The following is a 14,549-nucleotide window of genomic DNA, read 5'->3' as shown; positions in this document are numbered from 1 at the left end:
AGTTAAATAAAAGTGGCCAGAGAATATTTAGATTTACTGATGTTACAATCAAAGTGATTGATACTTTTTCAATAAACCGTGTATTTAGTACATTACCAGAAACAATATTTGTACTAATGCACCCAAGCAGGCTTCTCATGGCAAAAACGGTGCACTAAAGATAATATCGTTAGATATGCTAAATAAAATATTCCATCTTTATTCTTGTATCTAACACTTTGATTTTAATACACATGCATTATAAACTAAATAATGTCTGCCCTGCTGCAGTTGTTTGCTATGGAAAACCATTATGCGTCCTTCTTTGTTCCCCAAGTGAAAAGATTGGATTTGATGAAAAAATTACTTCAGGTATAATCCAAATTTGAAAGCTTAAAATTAATGTTGTGTTTTATTAAAGAAAAAAAAGAAGATAAAATATTCACAGATTCCTGATAGAGAAGCGTGGCATGTTTGGAGGTAATTGTTCATGGAGTTCTTCAAAGTGAGATAAATTTGAATTAAATCAAGGCAACAAAGAATTGAATTGCTATTGTATAAAAACACTTTAGATAAAAATTTAACAATGTCATAGAGTTAATATTTTGCTGGCATTTTTCCTACTCAATTGCAAAAATGTACAGTACATACAAATGTGAAAGTTTGAAAAGCCATATAACAGTACTCTTTTATATTTCTAACTGTGCCCTGGAAGTGCAGCATGTGTGACAGTCCAGCAGTAGATCTGGCAGTTCTTTCTCAGAAGCCTGGGTGTGTTCTGAAGCATTTCTGGGACCAGGATCACCTGCTTGCTCCAGTAGACTGCTGGGATTTTGCCTCTTGGGCAGGTTCAGAGAACACACTGAGGGACCAGTCTGGCTTTTTGTGGCCATTTAAATTTCAATAAAAAGTCACTGCCTCTGTCCTGTGTCCTATTGGTAGGTTCCATACAGCATTGGGACACTGCTGCCCAGCAGTCAGTGATGGACCTGAGAAATTCTCCTTCCTGCTTGCGCTGCTGTACTCCTCTCACACTGCCATAGGCACCAGAAACCAGCTCCTGCTGCTGCTTCTGTCACCTCTGTCAGCCCAACTGGAAAACCTTCAGTATCTAAAAGGCTTTTCCCATCTCCTGTCAAAATAGTGAGAGAGATTGTAATAAAAGAGGCAGACTAAAGGGAAGAAATGGTAGGTGAGGAATGTAGGAACAAAAATCATGGAGGGGGACTGTAAATGTGTGAGGGGAAAAAAAGGATTAGAAAGATGAAATTAATAGTAGAAGGAAGGTCCAAGACCCGATGAGAGATAAAACAGTTTTTATTTTTGTTAGCAACAAATATCTATGGTGTCTTTGAAATTTAAATACCTCTAGGAGCTGTCAGGCCCTTGTTTGGCTACTAAGTGAGAATTCTAGGTCTTTTTGGGCTAATTAGGTTGAATATAGCGGGGTCCTGGCAGCAGTGCAACTGGCCTTCATCACCAGTGACACAGCCAGCCTTGGTCCTGGTCCTTCTCAGGTTATCTATGAGTAGGAGATCTACTGCCATTCTTAGTTTCCCATTTTTCGTTCCAACCCTTTCACCATTTTGATTGTATTCTTTGACATATTTCTCATTCAGTCTAATATTAAATAATTTTTCATTTTTTCTATATATTTATTTAGGGAAAATTAATTATTTAGGGAAAATGAAACCTTCCATTAAATAATCTCTGGGGAAGTGTCAGCTTATACTGATTTTTTCTTATAGCCCAATAAAACATCAATACAGAATTTAATTCTTCTTTGATTGGTACTTCTGTCTCTGTCATGTTTACTGAAAACCTTTAAGAATTTCTGAATTTACACTTAAATCACAAGGAAAAGCTGAACACTAGATGTAGGAATAATGAGTGAATGTTTTGAAATCTAAAGTATTGAAATCTAAACTTGTACAATTGATAATGGTATCCTAACATTGTCTAAATTTAATGTTCTTCCATCACTCTCTTCTGTCACTTTCAGAGCACATACTGTCATTAATTTTGGGAAAAGCTGTGTCAGGTGTATACAAAGAACTACAGAACATAATACCATTACTGAAGTATTTTGCAGTGCTATTACTTCTTGTTATTATTATTGGTTGGGGGGCTATAATGACTTTGGTATTACTCCCATTAATTTGGTTACCCTACTTAACATGAAAACTTGTTCTAATTCTTTTAATTACTTATTCACATAACGTAAATTCTCAAGAAGACACTGAATTTACAAGCATGTGATCCTTTCTTGTTGCTAGAGCATCATCACTTTAAAGATCTGCCCCCTGACTCTGAGAGCAGAACTGCAACAGAAGAAAAAGCTTCTACTTGATACCATTATACCCTATTAAATTTTTGTTCTTTCATTTAAAAGCAAATACAGCTAATTGTGTCTCAAAGTGTTAATTTTGGGGTTCTTTTTAAATCATAGTAGAACCTACATTACTCTGAGAATTTTTTTTTGCTGAAAAGACAAAGATTAACTGATCCACAGGAAAATTAAAACCTCTATGTAGAATTTTTTTTAAGGAAAATGATAATAATTTACTTCTACCTTCCTCAAGATATTAAAATTATTTTGTGTATAAATTTTACAGACATGTTATTCATATTAAATTATGAATGCTATGGCTCAACTAAATTCTGTGCATATAAGGGTAAATCCCAAAACTGCAAGCCTTGTCTTCTCAGCTATCCAATCCCCTGAGAAAGCCAATTTTCTTTCATGTCTGAACAAAAGAAAAATGTACTATTAAAATGCAATTCAGAAGTGATAAAAACTGCAAGTGGAGCAGCCGGCTCACGGCACCTTCGATGTATTCTCTGGGACACTGGGGCCACATTAATTTTTGTGTGTGTGTGATGTCCATCCCATGTGCAAATTAGCATTACAAGTACCCTAATCTGTCTTGTGTGAGGGTGTCTTTTCCCATGGGTATACACATGCTACTATAGCTTTTTATTATTTAAAAGTCTGCTAACTCAGGGTTTTCCTTTCACTAACTTTACATGGCATTTGTTTGTGGCACATGATAGAAGACGTTGATACAGCTGGAAAGATTCTAAAACCATTTCTTTTTATGAGGTGGAAAGAAAGAGAAATAATTTTAAAAACACTCAAACAATTGTTGATAAATCAGTTAGTCAAAACAAATAGTTTTCTGCATCTGTATCAGCTGAGAGATAAAGAAGGGTATTTTAATCCTTATTTTTATAAAAATTTTGTTTGCCTAACTCTTATAGGGACTCTGGATTCTGAAAAGCTTTCAGCTAAGGAAGCATTCTAATCAACTGTACTTCTTCATGATATTTAAAAGTGATGTTTTGGACTTCTGAAGCATATCTTCTTAATTTTACTGAATAATATTTTTTCTTAGAATTAAGAACACATGTTGATTTCTTCACAATAACAACAATGATAAACTTAATTCCCAGTGTTTTACATTATAGTAAAATGTACTTGTTTGCTCTTATGACTCTTCTGGAAACTGAAATAGATGGAACTAAGATGTGTTTGTAGGGTGTCTTGCAGATCTTCTATATACGAGATCTGCAAGATGTTTTTCACTTTCCTTTGTATAGTTTGCTATGGAACCTACCCAAAAAACCTGTGGTTCTCCCTGACAATTAGGGACATCCATCTGAAAACCCCTTCCAGCAGGTAGCTGGAGCTTCACTGCTTGCTGGCATTATATAAGGAGCAAGTCCATCATCATTATCACCGAAAATGAAAGAACCTGGCTCAAAAAGATTGCTAATTAGGACATAATAATAACTTAAAGTGTAAAGTACTCAGTCTGTGAATTCTAAAGAAACAATTTCTCTGTTTTGTGGTTTACAGATATGCACAAGTTTCTTTTCTGTTAAATGATAATACGGTTTAATTAGCTTTGGCTATGACGTAGCAAAGGATGCCTCTCTCCAGAGGTGTTCTCTCTCCTCGTGCATGGGGAGCGCCTGCCACTGGTAGCTGGCACAGGCTGCACTCTCTGCTAGGACCTGAGATATCAGCAGGCACCTCCCAGCAAAGGGAACCCTGATTGTCCTGCACATCCCACCAGTTGTCAGTGCAGATACACACAAAGTAATAATCTACTAATGCAAGTGAACAAAGTTAGATCCTTGTGGAAAAAGTCTTCATTCTATCCTGTGGAAACTCATTGTCTCTTTGCTCCAAATTTAATCTGAACAAAGCTGCAGGAGAAATTACAGTAATCCTCTCACAATACTGAGAGGGAACATTAAGGAAGTAGTGAAAAATATCAGGAACATGTGTCCATGTCATCTCCTGCAGCATTGATTTACATCAATCCTGTGGCATCTAGAGAAGAGCATAACTGATTCCAAAATATTCTTGAATTTCAGATTTCTGCCATTTTCTTCATATCATAAAAATTATGAGAAGTATGAGCCATCACTTTTTAAGTCAGGCAAATATGGCCAAGAAGCTTATGGAACTAAATATTTCAGAGAAGTATACCCTAAGAAGTGGATAGCAGACAAGGTAAGTCACTGCAAAATCAAGGATTTATTTACTTTTTTAGGTTGCTGTTTTATTAGAACTAAATGAATTTCAGTATCATCTAGAGATCATGCAGTCCAACAGGATTCTTTCTAGCATGTTATAAAATCACATAGAGCTGTGATGAGTTGTGAAATTTGCTTGACTCTCTGGTAAATTCAATTTGAGGAAATTCGACACCTGTTGGTCCTAAGGATTTAAGGCCCTGATTAAGTAAAGTCTCAGTTATATGTATTTTCCTAAGTTTCATTCTGTTTGATTTGCCTTTTCTGATTTAAGAGAGGTTGTATATTTACTCTTACACATTAAGATAAACTTCAGGAAATTATAGGAAAACCTGATTAAAACAACACAATATTTTAGTGCTTACATTCTTTGGCAAAATCTTAAAACTAGTGCAAACTTGTTTTTATTTTAAGATGACCTTGTTAAATTGACTGCTTTGTCAGGAGCATCTCATATATGCCTGGTTTTGTAGTGCTGTAAGAGGTAATTTTTCTCAGAACATGAGCTTGTGTAGTGTTTACATTATTTCTATTTGTATTAGGTACCTTAATCACGTTAAAATTTCTGAGTACAGAAAGGGTAGTGGACTTTGGCTCTGTGCTGCACTCTCTACCATTACAGTTAGGGGACTGGAGCAGATTTGTAGGAGGAGAAGCTGAGACAGCTGGAAAACTTCAGTCTGGAAAAGAGGAGGCACGGGGGAGATCTTATTAAAGTGCATAAACACCTGATGAGTGCAAAGGAAGAACAAGACCCCAAACTTCTCTCAGACTCCATAGTGTCCAGGACAAGTGTCAATGAACACAAGCAAAATGCATTAAATTCCAGCTGAACACATGAAAACACTTTTCTTTTTTCTTTTTCTGTGAGGGTGACAGAGCACTGGTACAAGTTGCCCAAAGAGGTTGTATAATCTTTATCCTTGGATATATCCATGGTCTAGGCAACCTGCTGTAGCTGAGTGTGGGGGCTGTAGAGGGTGATCTCAAGAGGTCTCTTCCTACCTAAACAATTCTGGGATTTTGTAAGATATGATAAATTATTTCCTTGAAAGCAGTTTAACCTTTAAATATACAGCAAGTTCCAAGGAATCTTAGTTTGAGAAGGAGCATTTTTAAAAGATTTTTCCTCAAAGCTTTAAGGTTTAAAAATGAGCTGAGATTAGAGTTTTGGTATTTCAACATGCATTAATTATATCTCCTTGAAAATAAAACATCAACAATCAAACAAACAGATTTCTGAACTTCAAAAGCAAGGAGTGGAAGATATGACTGGCTGAAGTCCCACAGCATAAGTATGATTTATAAAAAGGACCTAAATGTCTTATTTCTGTACTCATCTTGTCCTGTAAAGACTTGCTTTTCCAGTTCTTAGCAGTTCTTGCTCAGGCTCAGATGATGATATTAAAAACCTTAAGATATTTGTACTGTATATCATACCACACATATATAAACTATGGGCTTAGTGAAAAAAACTCACTTTACTTGTGATCTTGGATAGATATCAGCCTAAATCTCTGGCAGTGAATAGCTGTATACATTAACCCAACATGACACAGAGCCTTCCCACCCCAATTCTAAATCAATATGAAACTTCCATTAGGAGCCCCTTACCCCAGCAGAGAGATGAGAGGAGAAAAGGGCTATTTATGACATACCTACTGCTTTAATGGGTCATTATGATCAGGAAAAAACCCAAAAAGAACCACAAAACCTCAAGCTCCTCATGGCATTTTAATGGAAAAAGGCTTATACGCAGGTGTGAGGTCATACTTTCCTAACTGTTAAATTTAATAGAACTCTGTGTCACTTTCTTATTTCTAAACTCTATGAAAACTTTGAATATATCAATGCAATGAACAAAATTATTTGTTCTAATGAATCACAAGACTGAAGGGCATTTAAAAATACTAAAAAAAAAAAAAAGCATTTTTGCTTAGTGCCTTGCCTGCTGAACACAACCCTCATTTGAGTTTGCCACAAGGTTATATTTTTATAGATGCAACCTCTATTACAGCCTGAATAACTGATAACACTGCCATGATCTCTGTTCAGTTTCTGACAGTCTTATGCTAAACAAGTTTCTTGTGTTGTTTCTGGTAAGACTGGGTAAGGTCTTCCAAGGAGTCTAGTCAGTGGTCAGTTGATCAGTGACCCGTCTGAGCTGCTGAGGTATTATTTGATGTTAGTTTATATATTAGCTGGCTTTTTTTAATATTAAATACAAAAAGTTTCTTTGTGGCTGTGTGTGTGCACGAGTATGTCCTAGTAGTATTTTCCTGAGGTTTTCATGTGTTTATTACTATGCAATTTAATTCAAGTCACAAAAAGATTAGTATGTAAATTATATAATTACTTTAGAAGCAAAATGAGCAACAATGAAAAATATTACCTTGTTACATTTCTTCTGGAAAATGAAACGATATTAGCATAGACTTCCTCTAAATATAATAATTACCATATCTATGTGAGGAAAAATTAATAGTTCTTTTTTTCATCTAGTTACGATCTGAAAATTTTATCTCACTCTGTTTACATTTCAAAGAAGTTTGAGTTAAGGAAAAAGTGTTCTGTTCTAATTCTTCATTATAAATAAACAAGGAATAGAAATATTATACCTTTAATTAAACTGAATCTAATTAGTTTACTCAGTAAATCAATATAAAACATAAAACTGCTTACATATTTTAAGTTTTACATTATCTATCTAAATACATTGGAATGCCTTTGATAGAATTAGTGTAAGAAGTTTCAATATAAAAAATTTACTAGTCACTAGGAATTTGATCTACAATGATAGGTTCCAGTGTAGATGGACAGCCAAGGGATCAAATACACTAACTATAGTCTTTCAGCTGTAAAAAAACACTCACATATGTTCATATTTGCTGAGGCAGAAATAATAGCTTACAATCTTTAATTGGTATTGGAATTAGTTTGCATATGCATTTTAGAAAACTGACTTTAATGTTTTCTTATTTGTAAAATTCAGGAAGTGATAGTTTAAGATGTTCCATTCTGATAGATTCTTCACTCTGATGCCTTATTATAGGTGAATTACAGTACAACTGAATCACAGCTTCATTATTTGCACAGGCATTTTGGCCCGAAACGGGATTTTATTATCTACAAAGCATAAAAATACCCAGGACTGCAAAGAATTAATTTAGAGAACCTAAGCATATTGCACAGAACATAAAGTTGACCTTTACCGTCTACAGCTTTTGGAATGGAGTGGGATGTGGAACACATCGTAGATTTAATGTGGCACAACGCTGTCTGCAGAAACTTGGGTGGGACTGTGACTGCCTGCCCATTGCACCCGATGATTGAATCTGCTGTCACTAGCATCCTGATAATAATGAACATTCAGCTTAACGACCGTGATTATGATTATCATAATTGATGTGCAAGTGCAGTGTGTGGGGATCATTACAGCTGAACTGTACAGCAGAGAAACATGCCTTCGTTATAGATAATTTTACTTTTATGCATTGATTGGGATAAAATATGCTTTTCAAGTTCAACAGGCCAGCTTGATATAATTTTAGTAAGATTTCTACATGTATGAATTGATGTTTATGAGCTTCCTGCAAAACATTCATTCTAGCTGTTTGTTTTGAATTGTTTCATTCCATTAATAATGGGAAATAATGAAATAATTAGATGTTGTCTAGTGGAAATCACTTATAGAGTATTGCCAGCATTAATCAAATATCAACTTAAAATAATTCTGCTTATCATGGCCTTGCCTGGGCTAGGAAACATAGCTCTTGTAATTCACCACCAACACAATTCTACTTCTGGTGGAGCAATGGAAGCAGGGGTGTGGTCAACACTGCTGGCATTTTCCCACTGTACTGTGTAGCCATTAGAGCAGGCAATAGTTGTTCCATATATAAATTATATCACTTCTACCTTTGTCACCAGAGGCAGAGAATTACAGGCTCAGATTCAGCCAGTGCAGTTAAAGGCACAATCAAGAGCTTCAGTCAATTTTGTTGAACAGTGATTGCCTTCAACTGTGATTGCATGAAGTTGCAGAAGTATTTAATTAAATCATGACATACATAACAGATAAAAACAAGTATGAGTATATAATCCAAGCTAAAATATATATAAAGAATGTTACAACATAAGTATAATGAAAAGTATGATTTCATTGCTTTACACTAGGCATAATTTTGGCTTTTTGTCCAAGAACTGACAGATTTTCCATCTGGGTTAATAGAGAAAACAGAAAAAATTCTTGTAGTGGCTGAAAGAGATTTTTTCTGGTTGAAAATTAGTTTTATCTCTTTCAGAGCCAACACATAAAACAATCATGTCTAGTGGATGATGTTATTACGAGGCAGGATTTTTGATACACTCTTTTTGCTTTTCCTGCCCTGTCTTTACTGAAATTTACTTAAGTTCCACTTTAACTCCATTTTTCTAATCTTCCAGTGATTTGACTTGAGATCATAGGTATGATCTGTGTGAAATTTTAAATTCTTTCTTCTTCACACTGTGACTTTATTTTTGTCAAAGGAATTTGCTTGTTTTCATTTTAATTAGAAAAGAAGATTATCCAAGAATGTTTTCTAGTATGGCATGATACTGGCTAATGAATGTGCATCTGAACTGTCAGCTTCATTACCTTTTAAAACTTTCAAGGCCATATTTACCAGTGTGCTTTGTGACAGAAGTTACTAATGTACATGAGAAGTGCTAGCGCATATTTGGAATATCAGGTTCCTAGTTCCTCAATCACCTCAGTGTCTTTTCTTAGGCAATACAGATCTCACATAATGTGGCAGACAGAAGGCAATTATTAGATGGGCTGTAGGAGTTTGCTTGTTCCAATCCTGGTTTCTGCATGAACCATGTCAGGGATAATAAGGGTTGTTGCCCAAGTGGGATGCACTCCAGCAATCCCCGGCCCATGACATGTCTCCTGTATGGTTATTACTGCTGGCATGACTTGATGCATCTATTCAGATTTCCAAGTGGACCCTTAGTTTGAATTATAAACTATCTTCTTCCAGCAAACCACTGCTTCGTCTCACTTTTTTTTTGCTATCCTGAGTCCTGCACCAAAACTAATCATTTAAATCCAAGGATCTGGTCCTACAACAATATATACTGTACTATTCATTAAAAGTCTGTCTGTTCTACCCTGTAACATATATTTTCTGCTCTCAGAAGAACCACTTGGAGTCAGAATGTTAATCTATCTTCACATGAAAGAATCACCTGAGTGATTCCCTGCCTCCACACTCCACATAGGTTGATTACCTCAACAGCAATACTCCTCAGAGCTGTGAGCTCCTTGGAGCTCAGGTGTTTGGCTACCTGATTAGATAGTATAGAAAAAGTGCAGTGTTGCCCAATTTTATATCACAGAACAACTTAATGAGCAGATGGTCTCTGAAACTGGATGACAAAAGTATCTTAAAGTCACTTTTGCAACTTGTGATCTCTTTTTTTTTTTTTTTTTTTTTTTTTTTGGTAAATGTCATAATATACTGTTGAGAAGGAAAGGTATTGAGGAAAGCAGAAATGTGCCATGTCCACAAATGCAAACACCAGACATTACTTCTCATTCACAGGACTAGAATGAAATATCTCTTATTATAGGATGGACCCATTTCATTTTCCAGGAAAGCAAATGACAATTCCAACTTTTGATGGTTTACATAATGATCTTTCCAGGTTCCTTATGACTGTGTCCTATTTACAGAATTACATTTTGTTATGAAAATCACTTTCAGTGCTCTCACTGGAAAGGTTCTTGAGTTGTACATTGTTTCCTTTGAGAAAATCCTTAGGGTCATCACTGTTGAGTTGCTTTTGAAAAATGCTATGCTTGATATACAATTATTAATTATTATTAACTCTCATTGAGCTTTCGAATTATTTTCTTCGTTGTAGAAAGATGTAAAGCAAATTAAAACATACAAAATGTACCCTTGGCTAATGTTCAACTAAATGCAGAAAAGAATCTGTCCATAACTGGAAGGCTGAAAAAACTTTCTAGTGGTTACTGATGAGTCACAGGGTCTGATTTTGAAGTAATGCTACACAGTAGTATCTGAGAAGAGTCAAACCATTCAATTATTGCATAAGAAGAGGTACTGTCACCACTTGTCTAATCAAATCCATTCTAGCGGCTGTTTGTAAGGGTTTGTGGGCAACTAGTTGAATATTTTATAAAACCTGATTTTCAGTTCTGTAATTTCTCAGCGGGAAAATGCAGTCCCTTGATGATGATCCAAGGCTTTGAAGAATAAATTGATTCGAAGGAGAAAATTAGATGGCACTTATTATACTGTCTAACTAGCAATCCTCTGTCATTTGTCTGTTGGATGATAAATGTCTTGCTTTGCCTACCTTCCTCATTTAACAATGTAACTTGCATCTTAGTGGTATAAAAGAAAACCTTACGAGTTTACTTTAACCAGTATTTCTGTGAGTGAGATGTACGTATGTTTAAGCTTTCTAAATAATTCCCATTGTACACATTGCTTAAACATTTTAAAGCCTCTTATTTAATCAGAAACACTTTAGAAATAGAGCATCTTGCCCAATTCCTTCAATATGTGCTTAGTGTACATTACAGTAACTTGTGGCACAGCTTTTAATTGCAAAAAAAATCAGTTAATCTAGAAACAGTAGATACTGGAGTTACACCTAATTTGTTTATATTGGTTTTAGGTGTTGACTATTTGGATATGGTTTTGTTTGTTGGAATTTAAAATCCATACACTAAATTGGGAAATCCATGGCCTTGCCTTTTCATATCAGTTTTGGATAGACTGTTCAGTATTCTTGGAATTAAGTAGACTTTTTTATATGTATGTCAAACATAATGTATTTCAACTCAATTCAATTTGCCACAATATTGAATTAAAAAGGCTATATTTCGAAGTCACTTAAAATTCTTTATGGAACTTATCTGCAAAAGCAAGCTACTTATTATTTGATAATACTCACCAAGACCTTGTTTGTGCTTGTTAAATAGAGCTGAAATTAAAGTAACCAAAAGCTTTTCACAGTCCTCTGAGAATTACATGGGCCATACAACTGTTGAAAACTGCAGGTTTGAGAGCTGGTCCTCAGCCCTAGCATAACTGAGATATAGCCATGGAGCTGGGAAAATTGGCATCAGATAAGGATCCAACCCATAATGAATATAATCAATATGTAAATTCATGCCATTCAGACAGAATGTTCTAGGAAAAACGGTGTTACCAATTTTCTCAAAAAAAGACTTAAAATCTCATCTTTAAACGTACATTGCTGGTGAGTTTGCAAGACTGAGGGCTAAGATAAGGCACATATTTTGATGACTTTCTTGCAACAAGTGCACTTAGGACTACAGACTGTTGCATCTTGAAATGATGTCTGAATTAGAGATTTTGCTACACTGTCTCATTATGATTGTATGGTTTTATAATTTAAATGCTAATAACACCCACAGGTGTTCTAAGATATTATGCAAGGTATGAGCCCAAGTTGAAAGAAAGGCTGTAAGTTTGCAGGGGTTTTATTGTTTTGATGCTCTCTCCAGAGAGCAAAAGTATATTATTCTCAGAGCAGTAGGACTTCAGTGCAGAAAAATGGATTTTAATGTAACCTGCATTCCTTGAACAGGAAAAATCACAGTAAAAGCTTTGTGGAGTTTTGTTGGAATGAATGAGACATGGAAAGTAATACAGACTGCTTGTTGTCTTAATGGTTTGACGTAAGATTCTACTGCTTCTTTCTTCAAAATTTATATTATTAATCAATTCTGGACTAATTTGCCTCATTTTAAATCATGGTACAATATCCACTTTGGAATACACTTCAGTGTTTATTCATGTAATGCAATGAAGAGCTGTTTCAATGTGCCCTTTAAAAACTCAAGTTAAAAGGATGTTCCACCACGATAAACTATATTATTTATTCTCTTACAGTTTTTGTTGGTAATACTTGTAGGGAAAGTGAAAGGCATATCCACATGAGGAGTGTTTTTATGAGTAGGTGATTTGCCATGTGTTAATGTTCTAGAAATAGTTATGGAATTATTCAGCACTAACCTTTGCACTTGAAATTCAAACTTCACTTCCATATAAACAACCTTACAAGCTTTGATGAGTTAAGGTATAGAGGTAAGCGTGCCTGAGGCAGAGGGGTGGGGTACAAAGACTGAAGCACATGGTACCAGTTTCACAACTGTATTGGTTTTATTTCTCATAATGAGACTATTTGAGAGGAATCAACATTTTGACTGCAATAATAGAAGCTAATAATATTCCTGGCTTGTAGCTTGGAGACATGTCAGGATTCCTCACCTGTAATCATGTGAAGGAATGGCAGCATGTATGATAAGTTCTTGTCATTACCAACTGAACACCCTGCTCTTTTAAAGAATAACTTGTTAGGTAGGAGAGCTTCAAACTTAGAGGGGGGGAAAGGAAAAAGAGAAACAAGAAAAACATTGCATATTAACAGACTTTGTGCGCTAATGCAAAGCTGCTTGATTGAGCAGTGTAGTGTCAACCATGTCTTTCTTCTAATGCTAAAAGTAATGCACATAGACAGAGTGACAATCAGAGTACAGCCTCCCATCAGCCGTAATTAATCTTTTAGTTAACAGAGACTAGAAAAGCTTCTCATCAGCCTCTTCTGAAGTCTGAGGCACCCTGTTTTTTGATGTTTGCATTCTGAGTAAAATTGTCCCCACCAGTTCTAACAAATTGAAACACCAGGCTAATTATGGCAGCTAATGAAGTGTGTGGAATGGTCACAGCTTGTCGTGAAACTGTTCCTTCAGCTCAGATTAGAGTTTCATCAATCACTTTTTTAAACTGATCCAGAATTGCTTCTGCCCAGTGCTTGGCATTTTTAATGCTGTTTCTATAATTGGTTTTTTCCCCAAAGCTTAGGCTATTTTTTGAAATATTACATTCTCAGGACAGGGCTTACAAACTCCAGTTTATAAAAAAACATTTCATTATTGCCTCTATCAGTTGATCAAGTGCTAGAAAGCTAATAAAAGAAGCAGAAGTATAAAATTTGATATATTGCTTTTAATCCAGCTAAAGGTAGCAATAAAGCATATACACATATATGTATATGAATCATTATTACTGTGGGCTGGATGCACACTGCAATCTCCTGAGACGTGGTTTGTGGGCTGGATGGTTCAAATTCCACTGAAAGACCTAAATGAAATGAATGACTTCGTCTTAGCTTATTTCCTAGTGGATTGTGGTCCTCCATATATCACTCAAAGAGTTTGGCATGATTTGTAGTTTTTGCAGATGCCCAAGCCTTTGGCAAAAGGAAGACCAAAATGTGTTGCTATTTAAAGAATTTCCACACTTCAGTTCAAATCTGAAGCCCTCAGACAAGTATGGGAAACTTTACAGTATAACTTATATTGCTGCTACACTGTCAATGAATAAATTAGCATATAAAACATTATAAAAATACCCATTTCCTCCTCATTTATAAGATATAATCATACTCAGCTATACATTGAAAGTTCTGTATAGACATTAAAGGCGTAGATGTTAAAGTCTCAGGCTAAATTCATTCCTCAGCATGGCCAGCAGTGTTGAATCTAGTTCATAAGTTATCCAGCTGAAAAATGAAACAAACTTTTGTTTATGCACTACCATAGAATATCGCTGCACAAGCTGTTGCATTCAGTACATACATAACATGTATTCATATCAGAACCAATGCAGCATGGTTTTAATTTTTGAATTGCTCAGCAATCTATTTCTAAAATTTGTGCTAATAAGTGTAATCCATATCATTTTTCTGAACTGTTTTGAACCTGTAACAATGTTTGACTATAAAAACCAGCTGCTCTTCTCCCCAAAGCTTCTAATCAGCAAGTTTGTCAGAACTAACTTCATGCCAATGCCCAAACAAATCTGTGGCACCTGAGTGAGTAATCACTGTAGCTGATGCTATTCCTGAACTGTATCAAAGAACTGGTGGATTTACACAGAAGAAAAAGTGCCACTGAAAACATGACTCATAAAGAA

General features: G+C 35.3%; 1 protein-coding gene across 2 annotated transcripts in view; it reads left to right on the top strand.

Moving 5' to 3' along the window:
* SPATA17 (spermatogenesis associated 17) overlaps nucleotides 1–14,549 on the top strand; it is an 86,046-nt gene that overhangs the window by 61,804 nt on the left and 9,693 nt on the right. The window contains exon 9 of one of the 2 annotated variants that reach the window (XM_053973642.1): nucleotides 4,363–4,501. The exons of the other annotated variant lie outside the window; for it this stretch is intronic. Coding sequence (XP_053829617.1) covers nucleotides 4,363–4,501 — 139 coding nt within the window. The remainder of the gene's footprint in view (nucleotides 1–4,362; nucleotides 4,502–14,549) is intronic. 2 annotated transcript variants of the gene reach the window in all.

This window comes from Vidua macroura, chromosome 3 (assembly GCF_024509145.1).
Source record: "Vidua macroura isolate BioBank_ID:100142 chromosome 3, ASM2450914v1, whole genome shotgun sequence".
In the NCBI taxonomy this organism is placed as follows: Eukaryota; Metazoa; Chordata; class Aves; order Passeriformes; family Viduidae; genus Vidua; species Vidua macroura.
Note: the sequence above shows the minus strand (reverse complement) of the source record. Positions and strands in the feature narration are given on the sequence as shown.